General features: G+C 43.8%; 1 protein-coding gene across 1 annotated transcript; it reads left to right on the top strand.

Annotated features, from left to right (window-relative positions):
* The first annotated feature begins 15274 nt into the window (after window positions 1-15274).
* USP26 (ubiquitin specific peptidase 26) lies at window positions 15275-17902 on the top strand. The gene has a single exon (XM_075538473.1). The coding sequence runs from the start codon at window positions 15275-15277 to the stop codon at window positions 17900-17902; it is 2628 nt and encodes an 875-aa protein (XP_075394588.1).
* The last annotated feature ends 933 nt before the right edge of the window (window positions 17903-18835 follow it).

Here is an 18835-nt window from a genome sequence, read left to right as displayed (position 1 = left end):
GCAGCCCAACACGTAACCACTACACTAAATAGGTAATAGTTTGTTCAAATCCTAATAGTATCAATGTGTGGGGGGTGATTGTAGCATGCAGATAAGTGAAATGAATGACCGAAATAGTAGAAGAGAGAGGGAGTTGGGAAAACTTTCTTGCAAGGTATCCATAATACCTGTAAAGCCATCTGATGATTTGAAGGTAGGCTTGGCCTCGATGACAGTAAGTTTGGTTTTTGTTTTTGTTTGGCAGCTTAAGAGTGGCTGAAATGTGAATCATAAATGCTAGTGGGGGAGGGGGCATTGAATTTTTCTAAATAAAACTGATGGTGCTAAGACAGGAAGTTAGAAGATGGGAACACACGAACTAACTGTAAAATGAACACGCCCCAAACAGCAAAAGCAACGTGTTGCTGTCAAATCAAGTTTGAAGCCAGACAATCTTATAGGCCAGGACTGACCTGCCCCATGGGATGGCCAGGGCACGAAATGTCTTGGGAAGCAGGCTGCCGAGCTCGGTTTTCTCCCACAGAAGGGCTGTTGAGTTGGAAACACCAACTTTTTAGTTAGCAGCCAAATACTTAAAGCACGAAGGCACCCACCCATCTTTTGGCAAATTTAAATCCTTTTACATTTGTTTCTTAAGAATCTGCTTCTTAATAAAAAAAAAAAGAAAACCCGGGAAAAAAACTATTGTGATTCAAGGTAAGGTTTATAGAGCAAATCGTGAATTTTACATCGACCAGTTTATATGCACTTTGTTTCACCTCCTCCATTTCATTCCCCTCAATGTCCCTACCATTGCGCATCCTATGTCCTTGTGGTGCCTGTCTCCGTTGCTCCTCCTCTTTGAATCATCTGTCCTGGGACAAATGCTGCCCTTTCGGTCTTCAGTGGTTGATTTGTCTCAACTGGGAGTGAGTTCAGGTCCATACCTGAAAGACCCTCATCTTGGGGATACCCCCAGCCTCTATCTGATCAGTAAGTCTGGTCTCTTGGATGGTTTTGACATATCTTCAGTTAATGAAGACCTTAGCTTTTGTGAGGTCCAGGGGTTCCTGCAGGAGGAAGTCAAGGGCCCAAACCGATTATCTTGTCTTTTGTTATTGGAAGCAAAGGACTGTGGGAGAGAGCAGATAGAAAATAGATGCACCCTAGGTATTTGAGAGGGAAGATCCAAGTGTTCATAGTTGGATGGCTCCTGCATTCTTTCTTTAACTGCCAAAATTACTGGTCTCGACTCTTAAAAAGGATGTTTGTTTGTTTTCAATTGCTATCAAATTTGGAGTATAAACTAAGAAGCTGCTCTGCATCACTGAACCTTGGAGAGCTTTCTCACGTATGAGAGCTGAGCGGAAAAAAGTCACAGGGCTCGCAGCCTCCTCGGGCATCACTTCCAGCCGTCTTTATCTACTCATGGCGATTCGGGGGTGGTGGTGATGGTAAGAGCCGTAGAGCATTGCCTGCACTTCAAGCTCAGATGAAGAAATGCTGTTTCTCTAAGTATTTTGAAGAGTAGAAGGGCTTCTCTCAATATTTCCGTGCCCTTGCTGCCTCGAATCTGGCGCTGCAGCTGAGGGTTTGCATCCCTTGCTCGTGACTTTACGTCGCCCACGACCTGTTAGCGTGACTTCTGTGTGGGCCATTGCTGTGAGCGTCCTGCTCCAGTACGTCACTGACAGGAGTGTTGAGGTCTCCACTGTCATCAGCAAAACGAAGGCTGAGCATACCTGATGGCATCTGTACTCCCAACCTCACCGGCAGCTGCAGATTCCTCCTTTGACAGTTCAGGAAAAGTAGTGTCTTTCCCATGCCCCTCTTTGAGTCAGTGTTGGTAACGCAGTCAGTGAAACATTAGGTTTTTTTCTTTTTCCTTTCTCTGGGCGTTTGTTTCACGTATTCATGAGTATATTTCAGTTGAAGATTGCACACACATTCTTCAGAGGAGGCCGTTAGCAGCTGAGCTCCCTCCTAACGAACTAATAGTACTTGAGGATGGTCTTTGAAACTGCAATTACAGCCATCTGTATGGAAGCAGCAGCCATCACTGTGACTATCTTCTAGGTCGGTAACAGATGTTTTCACTGATAAATAGTACCTGTAATTTTACTGTCAACCCTGCAGTTCAATGCCAGTACCTGCGAAGCGCTTATTTCTGTGAGTTAGGCAGGATTGATAGTCACATGGGGTAATCGAACGTGGGGCTGGGATTGCGAGGGCAAGGGTTCATAAAGTCCCTTAGGTTGTGTCATTAGCCATTATTATGTCCAATCATTTATCCAAATGGTTGCTTTCTTCCATTTTCAAGTCCCTTGGATTTTCAGTGCCTGAGAGATAAAATTAAGAGAATGAAGTTTCATTATGGTCAGTGAGGAGAAAAAAAAGTGCACCAGTAACTTGGAAGAGAAGAGAATCTTAAAACCAGCTCAGCCCATAATGCATTCCAGTGAATTGTTAGATGCTATTATTATGTTAAGAAGTCCTCTGCTTCCCTATAAAGGTCTCAGAGCATTTTCTGGTGGCCATTAAGGCAGAGCCAGGCGAAGCAGATGGCAATTGTGACTTGAATGCAGGGCGCTGGGAAACAAGTCTGAGTCCTTTCGGTTTCAGTATGGAAGATGATGGAGTCCCTGTGCTGTCTGCATCATGAAAACTCAGAAGGAGGTGGGAGGGAACGCACAAGGTATGGAAAAGAGGAAGGTGAAAAGAATTCCTTGGAGCTTTGAGACCAAGGACATTCCCACCCCGGAAGCCCCATAGATGTGTAAAGAATGCACGGCACAGTGGCTTACAGGATCTGAATATCTTGTGTGACTGTCAGACTAGAACATAGATTCCCAAACATATTTGGCTTACCCTGCCCCCTTTTGAGGAAAAATACTATCAGCACCCCACCCCTGGTACATAGACACTTTTATATTATAATCCATAATCTAGGATAAAGTGTAGGTCTCTGCTTGCGCAGCCCCTTCCCCCAACCCCTGGATCATTCCAGTGCCTCCCCAAGGGATAGTTTCACCCACATTGGGAAACACTGGGCTAGAGTGCCATGAATGTTCTGGCCTAGAGGGCCATGAATGAGCATTAGGAGTTGTTGATTCTACGGTTTTAGCAACTTCCGAGTGATCCCTGCTGTTGGGAGGGACCACTGGAATTACTTACATCCAGAGAAAAGCACCGAAGACGACGCTTCTGAATTTTACATTAACAATCAATCCCCCTTACTCTTTGCTTGTCTTGAGTAGTAGAAATCTGCATTAAGTCAGCAGTAGGAAATATGAGTCCTCTACACTGTTTTCTCCAATTTGCGCTGGCAGTGTGTCATGGTGAAGCACTGAGGCACTAAGAAAGGTTCAGGTGGAACCCACCAGCCTGCTTCCAAGGAAATGGAAGAGGCAGCCTGCTTCTGAAAAGATGAAGGGCTTAGAATCCCTGTGGGACACGTCTCTGCTGTCCCATAGGACTGCTCTCTGACTCCATGGCAAAGGATTTGGAATTGTATTTTCATTTTAGACACTTTCTCCATCCAGTTGTTTTTTTAGGAAAAGAAAGGAGCACATACCATAGTCATAGTTAATAACCCGATTTTTTAATATTATACTCTTGTCATAAACTTTGTGTAGCAACTATATTTCTTTGGGTTTAAAAAGCATTTATTGTGCTTAAGATGCAAGCTTACAAGCAAACCAAGTTCCCATTGAATACTTTCTATATAAACTATTCCGTGATCTTGGTTGCATTTTCCACAATGCATCATAAGTCTTCATTCACACACGCTGGTGGTTCCGGGACCACTTTTCTTGACCCTTTGTCATCTCATTTTTTTCTTCAGAGTAATTTTTCATTTTGTCTTCGGCTAGCAGATATGTCACATGGTATATGAGGGTGGCTTCAAGAAGTTCCTGGGAAAGCAGGGGATTAAAAGATCATGGAAATGTCCCACAAGTTTTTGAGGCCCGCTTGTCATATGAGGATCACTTTCCATTGAAGCCAGCCAAAAAATGCAATCCAGGGGAGCATTGAAGCAAGGCATAAGATCTGTGGTTCATTCGGAAGAAAGCCCATGGTGGCAATCCGTCACACATGGGGCTGTGTTTCTGTCTGCTTCTTGGACTCTTGGCTCTTCATCTGTCCTGGCCCTTTTCCTGGTGACAGGAGAAAACAAACTACCCAGAGATGCCTGCCCTTAACATTCTGTGATATTGGCCTTGTTTTTGATACCATAGAAATATAAATATATTTACATATGTACATGCCTGTATTTAGATCTCTATAAATGCTCTTTGCCTCCTAGTTCCTTCCTCTATTTCCTTTTACTTTCCTCCTGTCCCACTATCATGCTCAGCCTTCATTTGGGTTTCAGTAATTCTCAGTTACATTGCCCTTGATCACGCCCTACTAGACCTCCTACACCCTCTTTGCCATCAATTTTCAGACACTGTTGTTCCCTTGTCCCTGGGTTTGTTAACACCTACTTCTGTTCCCCTCACCTCCCCCTCTCCCATATTCCCCCTGGAACTGCCCCCCTGTCATTTTCTCTTCCAGCTTGTTAATCCCACCTATCCTTTCCAGATAGACATGCAGCGACAACAATATGCACAAACACAACAAAGCAACAATGAAAAATAAAACAGTAGCGGCAACAACACAAAAAGCCTATGAATAATTAGGTCTATTTGTTTTCCTTTATGAGTATTTTCCAGTCAAGTCTGATGGGACACTGGGCCCTGGCCCCAGTCTATTTTTGGTGTTCCCTGGGGACTTCATTGCTCTACTCCCTTGCTGCTCTGTTGCACACGCCCAGCATCTTGCCTGTGTGTCTCCAGTGTTGTCCCCCATGGTGCTATGGGTCAGTGGGGGAACGTCATGTCTCGTGGTGGGGCTGGACCTATGGTCCTCTCTCTCTGCATTGGCTGCTCTGAGCAGAAATATCTTCCTCAGGGCTTGGTGGGCCAGGATGTGCTTCACTCTTTTTTCCTCACCCCTCGTTTGCTCCTGTGTGCTCTGATCAGATACGTCCCTCTCCTTGAGCTGTAGCTTCAGTGCTGTCCTCTGAAGTAAATTCTTTGGGGGGGGGGGGGAGGGGACTGTCCACTTAGTTAAAAATTCCATTTTCAATTGCATTTTACCACACAATTTCTGACACCCCCTTGTATTTTGCTTGTTAAGCAGAAACCAATGGCCCCTTAGAAACAAAAAGGAAACTCCTATTCCAGGAAGAGAGTTGGCTGTCGGCTAGCACCCATCTTGGGTATGCTTTACGGAGCCCTTGTGTACTGTGGGATAATCATTGGGTTCCTCACTGTGAAGTTGGGGGTTCAAAGCCACTAACTTATCTGAAGAAAACAGTTGAGCTCATCCACTTCCCATCCACATTTGTAGTCTGAGAAACCCCCGTATCAGGTTGCTCTGGGCAGCGTGAACTAGCGGGCAGTAGGTTTGGTTTTAGGAGTAGGGTAAGCTTATTCTAGCACATGACTCCTTTTCAGGTGTCCACTCAAAGGCTTGACAGACAATAAGAACTCACTTCCATTGAGTTGATGGCAACTCATAGCAGCCCAGGGCGCCTACTCAGCCCTGTGGAGCAGTTAAAGGTGTCATTAAGCACATCCTGGAGACAGGGAAGGAGACAAGATGTCTGTCCAATTGAAACCGCTCTTCTCCTTTGACTTCATGAATCCATTTATGTTACACTCACTTGAAACTATGTGGAATGCTGACTTCCCAGAAGATCCAGTGAACAATCTGTTGCCCCAGGACAACGCTGAGTTCATTGTTGACCTCTTGAGGAAGCCAGACCTTCCCTTAGAAAGAGCCTGTTGCCTTAGGGGAAAGAAAGGGGGAGGTCTCATGATACAAGGAACTGGGGTGGTGGAGACTGTCTGGGTTACAAATGGGTGAAGACTTCGATTGTATCTTTAGAACTGGTGCGACTGACAAATTTAAACATTTTATGTGAGGCTAACAAACTGTCGGTTCATGCCTTCTACAGATGAGCTGCTTGAACAAACATCACGCATATTTTTGTATCTTTTCACTGCCTGAACAATAGTAGCCTGGAACACTAAAGTCTTATGGAAAAAAAGTGGAATAGCCAATCATGGTAGCATAGGCAGTAAACTCTGGTTTGGACTCTTGAGCACTCATGTACTGGGGCTTTTGGTTCTGCTGCTCCCCAGAAGTTTCTATTTTAAAGTTCACAGTGTAAGAGACAAAAATTGTAGAAAGGGGGGGATGGGCAGTATACTGGGAGAGTGGTGGACATCTCAAGTATCTGACCAGTGAGTAATTTTTAGATGGTGGAGTTGCTAGCCTACTGTTGCCTGCTAAAAGCTACTATGGATTGACTGGTTGTGGTTTCTTCCTTAGGGGTTGTTCAGGCAAATCAAGACGACTATTTTGCCGTAGTTTAGGGGAAGGAAAATGGAAGCCGAGTCATTGAGTGAGATTTGGTACCTTAAATTTTTAATGATCGCGGGAAAATTGTCTTCTGCAACAATAATGGCATTTTCTTCCTTTTCTACATGAAGGACAGAATTTTGGGTAGAGCTAAATGATTAGCAGCCATTTACCTCCTTAAATGAGGACAGGCTCTATGCTCCCCATGTTAAAGGTCACTTCAGTATTAGGGACAGGCCAGGGTGGAGGTGATTTGTTGAACTCTTTGGCACACTGTCCAGGGCTGCAGGTCCACAACAGCTGCTCTTTTTCTTATCTCAGGTTTATAGGTTCCTTTTTGTCCTGAGATGACAGCACCCTTAGAGCAGAACCCCGTGTTTAAGCAGTGGGTTAGAGACACTGGGAGCCAAGGTCCGCCAAGCTGTCCATATCTATGGGATTGAAAATATCATTGGAGGTGGAAGCCTTGGCTGACTGATTTTGTTTGAGCACTCTTTCCTTCCTTTTTGCTTCGCTTTTCCTCGCCCCACTTTTTCTCTGTCCTTCACACACCAACGTTTTGGTTTTGGTTGTTATGCCCACAAGGAGGTATAAGATCTGTGTAGAATGATGGACTATTGAAGTAGGGAGACGAATGTGAATCACTGTTTCAGGGCATAGGGATGCAGTTGAAGGTCAAGGAACCCCCAATCTTTAGGGCACATTTTGGGAGAATATGTTGTTGCTTTTAATTGAACAAATTAGGGCAAGTGTGCTTTCCTCCTCTTCAGGGAGCTGAACCTTTTAGAGAAGATGGATTGGAGCCTTGGAGGCATTCTGAGGGATTTGCATTTCAGCACTTGTGGCATTTAATAGGTTATTAAATTCATTTTCTAAAGAAGTGGCTTGATAAAGTTCCCTCTGCTCAAAAGGATGCCCTAGGTGTCACATGTAACCTTAAAGAAGCGCAAGATGAGCTGAGGAATAACTGCCCTCTTTATGCAAGAAAGAAAAATGCTACAGCTCCCCCTTGTGTTATGTGGGGTCAAAAACACCCTCAACTGCAGACTCTCCATTAGTAGCCATCCTAAAAGTATCTCCTGGAGGCTTTTATTTTTTTTTTGGGGGGGGGGGGTGAGTACTAAGACATTACTATAAGGTCAAGCACTTAGGGAATATTGCACAACCATGCCAAAAGATGCCTCCATCATATTTAGGTTGCTGTAAAGTGAGACTATCCGCTACTCAGAACTTGGAGCAAGCAAGGTCTTGCTTTTTCCAACTTCCTAGAACATTTCTGCATAAAACTTGGCAGTGCGTAATCAAATTTCCGGGGGTTCCTGCCGACTCTAGATACACTGAAGGGATTTAGTCATTATACATGTACAGGTGGCATGGATGTTCTCTGGATGATGTTCCAACAGTGATGGGAAAAATAAATCAATGCAAGAAGTAACTATTATTACCGATTCCCTTGTGACTTGTAGCCCTGGTGGTGTAATGGTTATGTGTTGGGATGACAATCTTAAGATCAGCACTTGAAAACCACCAGACTGCCCCACAGAAGAAAGACAAGGCTTTCCACTCTCCTAAAGAAACTCAGAGGAGCAGTTTTACCCTGCCCCCCAGAGTCACTATGAATTGGGAATCAACTCATGGCAGTGTGTGAGAGAGCGTCTCCTTATGATTAGTAGAGAAAATGGCACACGAAACTAAGATAACAGAACAAACATGGATTCGATGTAAATATAACAAATCAAAGTAGTCACCATGATAGTGTAATGATTTAAGCCCTCAACTGCTAATGGAAAGGTTGGCAATTTGAACCCACCTAGTCCTCCTGCAAGGAGCCCTGGCGGCATTGTGGATTAAGTATTGAGCTGCTAACCTTAAGGTGGGCAGTTTAAACACATCAGCTGCTCATCAGGTGAAAGCTGAGGCTGTCTATATAATTTTGTATAAAGATTTATTGCCCAGGAAACCCGAAGGAGCAGTTCTACTCTCGCAGTGTCACTAAGACTAGGAATGAACTTGATGGCAGTGTTTGTAACAGCTCTGCAGGAGAAAGACTCGTTGATTAGGTACCAACTAGCATTTTAACGCATAAGTGGATAAATGAATGTATGTAGTTATTTAGTAGAAAAACCAAACCCAATGTAAGGGAGTTGGGGCCAACCCATAGCAATCCTGTAGATGGGGTAGAACTGCCACTGTGAGTTTGAGACTGGAACTCTTTGTGGGAGTAGAGAGCCCTGTCTTCCGAGGAGCTGCTGATGGTTTCCAACTGCAGGCCTTGTGGGTCCGCAGCCCAATATGTAACCTCTTTACCACCAGGGCCTCTTAATTTAGTAGAAAGGACTTTAGAATATTAGGACAGCTGAAATAAGAGAAAACTAATTTCCAGGAAGGTCCTCATTGATCATGGTTTAAAAGTTACATGATTTCATAACAACACTTCACGAAATAATATTTACATTTTGGAAAGTAACCTATGCATTCTATATTCCTTTTTTGAATTTATTATCGTTATTTTTATAACAGTTTTATTGACATATCTTACACAATCTAATATGTGTAATAGATACATTTACATACAGGAATATCATAAAAGAATATTTTGTCATTTGATTTTCATTAATTATTGTTTTTTTCAGGGTTTTACTCTTAAAATTTATTAGTTCTATAACTGTTTAAATATATTTATTTGTTATTTTTTTACTTTATTCTTTTATCATTTTATTAAGGACTCATACAACTCTTATCACAATCCACACATACATCAACTGTGTAAAGCACATTTGTATGTTCATTGCCCTTATCATTCTCAAAACATTTGCTCTCCACCTAAGCCCCTGGCATCAGCTGATCATTTTTTCCCCTCACTCCCTGATTCCCCTCCCTCCTGAACCCTTGATAATTTATAAATTATTATTTTGTCATAGCTTGCCCTGTCCAATGTCTCCCTTCACCCACTTTTCTGTTGTCCGTCCCACAGAGAGGAGGTTATATGTAGAACCTTGTAATCAGTTCCACCTTTCTTGCACTACAGCACAGTCATTAAAAAGAGGGGAGAAAACCTTCCAAATTGTCTTTGAGCAAAGATTCAAAGCTTCAATAAATAAATATTTCATGGGAATAATCTGCTAGTCCAGAGACTATTTCCCATTTCAGTCAGGGCCTTCTATGGAGTTTTGGCATTTCTATACTATCCGATGACTCGAGCATTTGCTGAGTACAGCCTTGCACTTTTAGCCCCCTCAAAGGAGCCAAAAGTCTGCCTAGATCCAGTCCTTTTGTAAAGCCCTGTTAAGCATAATAATAATAAATTCAATTTCACTTCCCTCAAATCAATGCTGACTCATAGAGAACCCCCTGTGGGTTTCTAAGACTGTATGGGAGGGAGCGCAAAGCCCAGTTTTTCTCACTCAAAGCGGCTGGTGGTTTTGAACTGCCAACCATGTGGATCGCACCCCAAGTTGTAACCACTATGCCACCAGGGATCCCTAACAAACATAATGGTATGATTTAATTACTAATGCAGTGTTCCTCTTGGTGTGTTGACTGTCATCGTAGATTTGGGAGGAGGAAGAAGGTCCCACCCAGCATCAGAACTTACCTCTCTCTCACACTGCCCACCAGATTGTCCCTAGTAGGCTTGGAAAAGGAAGTCTGCAACTGACAAGCGCTTGGAAGCAGTGGGTAGAGTTATAATAAAAATGAGACCTCCCCTGATGTTCTACCATGCCCTCCATGTTTTATGAGCTGTAGATCTTTCTATGTCTCTCAGACTTATGCCACCCATTTCACTCATTCTGGGCTCATTTGTAATCACTCCCTTCTCTACACCTTCAGCTACCATTGCCTCCTTTCTTTGGTTATTTATAAATGGCAAAATGGCCAGCCAGTTAAATGTAAGGCTCTGCATAATATACATGTAACACCACAGAAGCTGGCAGCTGAGCCTGTTTGTTGTTGTTAGGTGCCATCGAGTCCCTTCTGACCCATAGCAACCCTGTGTACAACAGAACAGAACACTGCCTGTGCCGGCACCCTCCTCACAATGGTTCCTATTATCGAACTCCGTGTTGCTGCCACTGTGTCCCACCAGCTCACTGAAGGGCTACCTCTTTTTCGCTGCCCTCCGCTTTACTGGACCTGCTGTGTCCTTCTCCAGGCACCAATCTCTCCTGACAATGTCCAAAGTATGTAAAGATCAAGCCTTGCCATTGCCAGCCTTGCTTCTAAGGAGCACTGTGGCCATACTTCTTCCAACACAGATTGGTTGGCCCTTTAGCAGTCTGTGATACTATAAATATTCGTCAGCACGACCATTCAATGCGTTGATTCTTCTTCAGTCTTCCTTATTCAATGTCCAGCTGAGCCTGGCTGGAGAAAACCACTCCTCACTTACCAATAGCGTTACGTTCCAAAGGTCAGGTCATTATGTGTACATACATGTGATGCAGAAATAGACCTTGTGGGATCACAAAAGGGAGAATAATGGCTCAGCCAGGTTGAATCATGACCTGAGGCATTATAATCAGCCTTACTTCACCTGGGAACTTGACAGGCATCTGTCTGTAATGTACAAATTAGCCTGATGGTAGTTGGTTTTTCAAAAACTCTTCTAAGTATGAAATAGCGGATCGTAAGATACAGTCAATCAGTGAGGAGTGGGTGCGTGCTGGTTAGTCTCTTTGTAAACTCATGTCCGTGAGCCTTAAGTGGCCTATTGATGCTGCACTGTTAGTCCACTTTTCACTCATCTGCTCTTTTGTTGTTTTGTGGAAATCTATATAACAAAAATACACCGTTATTACATCAATTTCTGCATGTCCAGGTTGGTCACATTGACGACATTCTGCCAGTTGCCCCACCATTCTGGCAATGCTCTTCCAGATGATTCCACTCAATTGGTCTGCTTATAGGAATAATTTCCTGTCTTCTCCTCTAGCCTGTTCACTAGCCTCCACCTATTCTGACCTCCTTTCTGGTTTTCATATGCCAAACACTCTTCCAGCCTCAAGGTTTGTTCAGATGAACTCTTCTCTCCTGGGGCACTAAGCATTTTGATCTTCGCTTCTGTGTTTTCTTCCAGGCTTTGACGCAGTGACCTCTCAGGATCAGGCAGGCCCTCCCTGTCCACCTGCATCGGGGAAGCAGGCATCCTGCTCTTTGAGCTTAGGTGAGTCTGTTTTCCACTCTGCTGCAAGACAGAAAGTTTGATGAAAGAGCATAGGATCGGCCTCCCTAGGAATCCCCAGAACCCCGTGTACCCAGAAATGGGTAGCCCATCCTGTTCAGAAGTTCACTTCATGCCATTTCATTTCCATGAAAGATCTCTATTAGTACCTGGCTTTGTTCACTGAGAGAATCCAAGAGAATCCTCACTTTTATGGGAGATGGATGGTGAAAAGCCAAGGTTGCTCCTTCTCCAGGAAGGATGCTCAACATCTGACCTAAAGGTACTATTGCTTTGACCTGTGTCTGTGAATACTATGGGTTAGTATGATTTTTGTTACATGTGATCTGGCAGGTCATTTTGGGGGGCCTGCGAATGCTACAAAAAAGTTTCCTGTATAATTAATAGTCATTGCTGCCTAGAACATTTTAACAGGAATGTTCTGGTTTGCATAGTGGGGGGATACCTCTACACTAGGACCCTACTCTCTCAACTCACTGCCATCAATTCAATGCTGACTCTTAGTGATCCCCTGTGGGTTTCTGAGACTGGAATTGTTCACGACAGGGAGTGGAAATCCCTGTCTTTATCCCAAGGCTGGTGGTTGGGCACATCGCAGCTCAATACAGAGCCACTACACCAGCAGGGCTGCTCCACACTGTCCACATAAGTCAGCATACCACGACTCTAGTTTTTTTTAAAGAGAATTCCGTCTCATTTGATAAATGAAGTATATTTATCTTCTTAGATGCCCCTCCATTGTTGAATATTGTGTCCATTTCTATGTTCATTGTGGGTCTTACAGTTATTGGAGAAAACTCTTTTTTTTGTATTTGGACTGTACTGGGAAATCTAGGGTGCTTATTACATACTTGGTATTTCTTGTCTTCCCTGGGGGCCACTTGGGTTCATTTCCTGGCTAAAGTACCCTCTTTGTACTAGTCTGGGTAGACAAGAGAAACAAATTGATCGACATGCATCTATGTATAAGAAAGAGCTTTATGTACAAGAGAAGTTGAATATTGAGAAAACATCCCAGCCCAGTCCAGATCAAGTCCATAAGTCCAATATTAGCCTATATGGCAACAACCTATAAAGTCTTCTTCTGACTCACGAAACACATGCAGTAACACCAAATGCAGGAAGATTATAGGACAGTAGGTGCAAAGTCTTGTGGATCCTGTGGTGGTAGAAGCATCTCAGCACTGACAAGGGTCTCCACGTGGCTCCTCCAGTTTCCAGGGCATGGGGTCTTATCAGCAGAGTGCCATGCGTCTTGTCAGTAGTGTCTCTCAGGGAGTTAGTAGTGAGAATTTCTCCTGCCTCCAAAGAGGCAATTCCCAGAATCATCAGGGGAAGGCCATGCCCACACAGAGGCCTCATTGGCTATGACCCAATTGACAGATGACTCCAACCCTTCACTCTTATTCCTCTCAAGCCCCAAATTGACACCAGATGATGTCACTACCACACTCCTCAAGTACAGCCCTCAGGAACCTGCCAATGGACATTAGCGTGTTGCTGTGCTACTGAAGAGGCTTCACAGGAATTTGGGGGACTTCCAGTAGACTATAAAGGAAGGCCCCCCTCACCTCTTTCCGAAACCAGCCAGTGACCAGTCTGTAGGGCACAAAGGTCTGATCTCAGGATGGGGTGGTCTCTGGAACTTGGAGGCCAGCTTGATAGCAGGTAAAGACAGCACAGGATCATAGGTGCATAGAAAGAAAAATGCCACACATAAGATCATTTTCCAGATCACTTGATGAGCTGTAAGAGTGGAATTGGTTTGTTCAAGATCACTAAGCGGTGTTTCATTCCAAACGAATGGGATTTGAGGCTGATTTGCTTTTCAGAGCTCTTCTGGGCATTCTTGGAAAGACCCCCAGCAGTGATGGGAAATTGACTCTGGACTTTAACTCTCTGTAACCCCTGTGAAAACAAATCGTTACTTTTTTCCCCTTGAAACATCATCCATTGAACTATAACCCTTGAAAGAAAATAAGTCTTTAATTGAGCTTTCGTCTTGTTTTATTACTCTTCTTTAATGGGTGCATTGGTAGTAAGAAATGAATGTTCACTTTGAAAGGTGTATACTCACTTAATTATTGTCAGGTTTTCCTTGCTCCTGGAATAATGAAAGCAGGAATGGTGGGAGACAGAACGGTAGGGTTTCAAGGGACAAATATTCCCAAAGCAGTCTAAGTTCTCACTAAATTATTATGATTAAGTGTGCATAACCTGAACTGCAGGGTGGGGTTCTAAGCCTTCTGGCCTTTTGTGTGAAGAGCCAGTTGCTTTTATTGTTGTGGGGATTGTGTATTGGTGGTTCAACCTAAAAGCTAGCAGAATTTACCTTAAGATTATTCTATGTAAAGAATTGGAATTGCAGATTTATCCCTTGTGAGATTAACCAAAACATGCAGAAATAACCTTCTGAAACCTTGTGTGTTGCAAATCTGCTAAAGGAAAGGTGGTAGGCTCCTGGCTACCCACTAGCACCTTGTAAGACTTGTATGGTAATAGAGTGCTGAACCCATCCGCCACCAATGAAGCACATGCAATGAAGCGCCCAACAGAGCCCTGTCTTCTCTGACACTCCTGAGGTCACCTGAATCAACTCAATGGCCTTTCGCTTAGACTTTAAAGGACCTCAGCATTTGTTTGAGGAATCCTTGAACTGAAGTTCAGAATGGATGCCTGTGCAATTCTCGACAGAGATTCCCAACCCTTGTCTCATTGGTGGTTTAGAAGGCAAAAGGCCTGGCGTGGAAGGGAAAAATCATGTGCTTCATGGTCATTGTCAAGTGGCACAAATTAGAGGAGCACGTGGAAGTAGCTCTTTCTAACCGCCAGGAGGACAGATTCACACCAACGGCTTGCAATCTGCCACCTTTTCAAAGGTTGAGAATTTGAACTTTCCCAAATTCCAGGAGTGAGCTGCCTTCTGTAAAGACGATATCCTAGAAAATGTTGTCGGCACCAGTGGGCAATAGTCCACCATAGACACAGGTTTGTTTGGGAGTTTGCTGTGAATGAATGTGGACTTTCATTGTTGCCAAAATAAAGGGGGAAAAACCCAACTGTATTAAAAAGGGACTTTTAAAATTTGGAGTGGACCATGCTTCAAGTGTTGTAGACTTATGTGCTTCAAGGGATATTTATCTGGGGGGGGTTGAGAACTACTTGGAACTTACTGTGCTTAGCAGGGCATTCTGGTACCAGGAGGATTATTTCCTCTGCAGCCACTTGTGGCCTTGCTGTTCAGTAAGCTTTTCAGCTGGGTATTGAAAGTCTTTCAAGAGTTTCATGCTTGCGATTAAAGTCAAGAACTTAAGTCAGAATAGAGTTGAGTATTCTGGTGGAAAGGAGATTGTATTTATGGAAATACAGTTTTAAGTTTATGTAAGCATTTCTCATATAACCTAATCTTTGGTTTTGTTTTGTTTTCCTTGATTTCCCCCCCCCCCAGTAGTGCCTTTCCTTGGGATTCAAGCTCTGTCCCCTCGTGTCGCTGAGCAGCTTTCTAAAGGCATTGGTCTCGCCACCAAAGGAGCTGGCTATCCAGAATCTGAACGTAATCCACCGATCCTTTAAGATACGGGACTAGAGAACTATTTCTGCAGCATTGTCTCCAGAATTGGACTAGGCAAAACAAATCGGGACGTAAAGATTGTCAATAATCTAGGCTGTGCGTGTGGGTGCTTGCTTTGCAACTGCGGCAAGATGACCACTCTGCTGGTACCTGGTTCTGTCCAAATATGGACCAAGAAGAATGGGTTGAGTAAGTCAAAAGGTGCATATATTGAGATCGTGGAAGAGGATGAGAAGGTTAGAATGGTGATCCATTTCAGCACTGAAGACAGTATAAAAGATTTCCCGCTAACTAATAATGTGAGAGAGATCGTCTATAGATTGGATGAAGAAGGGCAAAATCACCTCCATATCACTTTCCAAAATAATAGCTTCCTGTATATTGGCCAGTTGGCCTACAGTGATGCTGTACAGTTGAAGAGCATTCTGGATAGGGTTCAGAAAAAAGAAGATCCACCATCCGCGGGATCTCCTCAAGATATAGGTAGTTCTTCCAGCACAACAGCACAGGAAGGGGCCCTAGCCTCAGCTCAACGGAGAGGGGGGAACTCCCAGAGTGGGTCACTGGCAGCAGCACTGGAAAGGGAGTTGTCCTCATTGTTAGCAGCTTGCTTACTCGATGCCCACACAGTGTCATCAGAACGTGGACGTGGGAAAAGCAAGAAGAAATCCTCCCGTCGCATCAAGGAGGCGAAAACGTATAGGTACCTCCTAATCAAGAAACTCAGTGTACATCCTGTGAGATATGTCACCCTCCATCTTGAGAAACCATTGGCTTTCAAAGGATTTAGACAGAATGCGAAATTGAAATTTGCAGCTCAGTTTGATCCCAGTTCTGGTGAAAGCTCTGCCCTAGATAAGACTCAACAAATGCGAGCAGTCTCTTTCTCAAACCTTTTGAGCCATCTCTTTGAGCCGCCCTATCAACAGGATGGCCTAGAATCGTGGGAGGAAGCTGAGTTGTGCTTTGCCTTTTGTCCTGATAAACAGTGGCAAGGCTTCCCCAATACCGGCAACACTTGCTATATGAACGCTGTCCTGCAATCCCTCTTTTCTATCCCTTCGTTTTGTGATGATTTACTGAGCCAGAGCCTCCAGTGGGGTCAAGTTCCCTTTAATGATCTGACTTTATGTTGTGCTCAGCTGCTTCTGTTGCGAAATGTATGCAACATCAACATTAAGGACAAAATACTTGAAAACATTAAGAGAATCATTTCAACCATCACCAGTACTTTCTCTACGAACATCCAGAATGATGCCCATGAGTTTTTAGGCCACTGTTTCCAACACATGAAAGAGAGTTTGAGCAAAGTGCAAGTGGTGTTGGAGGCCAGTTGTGAAGTGGAGACAGGCAGCGTGCCTCAGCGTGCTGTGCCAGAAGCGCTGGTGTGTCCAATCACCACAAATTTTGAGTTTGAGCTGCAATACTCATTCATTTGTCAGGGTTGTGCTCACGTTGTTATCAAACCGGAAGTGAACAATTACCTCTCGATCCACCTTCCCCGAAAAAAGGGTAAAAAAGAATTTTGCATTCAGTCCAGTTTAGATTTTTTCTTTGAACCAGAAGAAATCGACTATAGATGTGAGAGGTGTAATCACATAGGGTCAATTGCCACATATGCCTTTAAGAAGCTTCCCAGGGTTCTCATTGTTCATCTGAAACGCTATAACTATTGTGATCATTGGTTCTTAAGCAAGGATCAGCAGCTTGTTCTTATTCCCAAATACATAGATTTAGCTTCTCACTGTGATGAAAGCACCCAGCCACCTATTCCCTTGGGAAACTCTGTCCATATTTGGGATTCGGAAGCTGAAGTACTCTCTGAAGTTGTGACAAAAGGTGTGTCTGAGCCACCCAAACCATCAGTCAACTCGTCCTCCGACTTTGATTCCTTGTTTAAGTACCTTGTGTCACCCAAGCAGATAGAGGCGCTAAGAGCTCAGAGCGCCAAGGAGGAAGGGGCAAGAAAACAGCAGGGTGAAGGTTTAGCAAAGGGTCCTCAGCCAGGTATAACAGACCCAGAAAAGGGAAGCTCAAGATTAGAGGCAGCCAGTAAAGAGCAGCTGCCAAAAGGTCGCTCAGGCAAGCATCAGAAATGCAGCAGTAAAAGTAATGTATGGGCCCATCTCCAGCAGGCATACAATCCTGTGAAATATATGGAAATGTTTCCACCAACACAGTCTGGAAATGGGAAGAAAACAGAAGAACCCCACAATGTGTGTGTGGTGTCGCCCAGAGATTCAGAGGAGACAAGGTACTCGTGGCCTCAGGAAACATCGTCGCCACATCTTGCGAAGCCAGATGCTCAAGGGCACACCGAGGATCTTACCAGACCCGTGGAAGTAAGTTGCCAGATGGCTAAAGTGGAATCCCAGTGTAAATCATGTTCTAGTCAGAGGATTGGAAAGCAAGATACTTCAGCCAGCGAAGATGAAGACATTAATGCTGAAAGAGAGAAGCAGGTCAGTGGTCCTTTTGCCTATCAGCTCTTTGGCATGATCAGCCATGTGGGGGATAACCTGCAATCAGGCCATTATGTCAACGATGCCTACGACTTTGAGAAGAAGGAGTGGTTCACCTACAGTGACCTGAAAGTTTCGATGTTGGCTGAGGATCCAAAGAAGGTAGTGATTAGACCCCTTGGTGGGTACATCTTCTTCTATATGCACAAGGAGGTTTTTGAAGAGCTCCAGAAACGGGCAGAGGATTCCGGGAGTTGTGGCACAGAGGCAGCTGGGGATGCCTCTCAGAAGGAGTAGGAAACTTGGCTATTCATTACTCCAATTTGCTTGACTAAACAAGAAGAGTAAATGAGGCAAGTAAATCTGGCAGCCTCTTGGCCATTTAGTAGTAATGGGCTGACCCCCTGCCCAAGGACCAGACTGAAGATGTTAAATGACTTTCCTTTCACTTCAATGCAAAAGGGCCCACAAGAAAATGGTTCTTTTCTCCGGTTACCTGGTAGAAAGACATTGGCTGTTAGTGATTTCAGCCCCTTTTTCTTTCTCTTTTTTCTTAATGGAGTACTTGCATGATCTTAAATAGCATGGTTTACTGGAACTTTATGTAGAACCCTATGACAATCTTCGGAATTCCAGATTTTCTACCTCTGGACCTTGTAGCACAGTGAACTTAGTCCTTCAAGGAATAAAACCTGTCTTAACTTGGTAATACTGCTTACAAAACCCTGCAGAGAGGAAAGGTGTTCCAGGGTCAAAGACTGAGTCCGCTTTAGCACGTGCCTTCTCTTCACATCCAGATGGCCTGCTTTCGCAGCACGGAGTCCATCCTCACCTTGCCTTTCATTCTGAAGTGAAGGAAAGTGTTCTGGGATGAAAAAAATTTGCGGTGGTGGGTGGATAAAATGTACAATACGTTTTAAAAAGAAGGGAAAAGAAGATACTGGAAAAACAAAGTTCCGGACCACTTTGAAAAGTGAAAATGTTTGATGTGTTAAATAATTTTTCAAAAGGTTTTGCAACCTGGAAGGAAATTTTTTGGGGGTGCTTTTTTGGCTGGACGGGGGGAATGCCAAATGAAAAGAAAGTTAAATAAGAAAAAAATATTTTTGAAAACCAAAGTTCTTACACATGGGAAGAAATTTTGTTTTGGGAAAATCAAATGAAAATGTTAAAAAAGTTGTTGAAAATTTTAAAAATGAATTAAAGTTTGGAAAAAAAACTTGGAAAATG

Source organism: Tenrec ecaudatus, chromosome X (assembly GCF_050624435.1).
Source record: "Tenrec ecaudatus isolate mTenEca1 chromosome X, mTenEca1.hap1, whole genome shotgun sequence".
Taxonomy (NCBI): domain Eukaryota; kingdom Metazoa; phylum Chordata; class Mammalia; order Afrosoricida; family Tenrecidae; genus Tenrec; species Tenrec ecaudatus.
This window is presented reverse-complemented; position numbering and strand designations above follow the sequence as displayed.

Coding starts and splice junctions, on each gene's coding strand:
- USP26 (XM_075538473.1), top strand. CDS start 15,275: ATGACCACTCTGCTGGTACCTGGTTCTGTCCAAATATGGACCAAGAAG.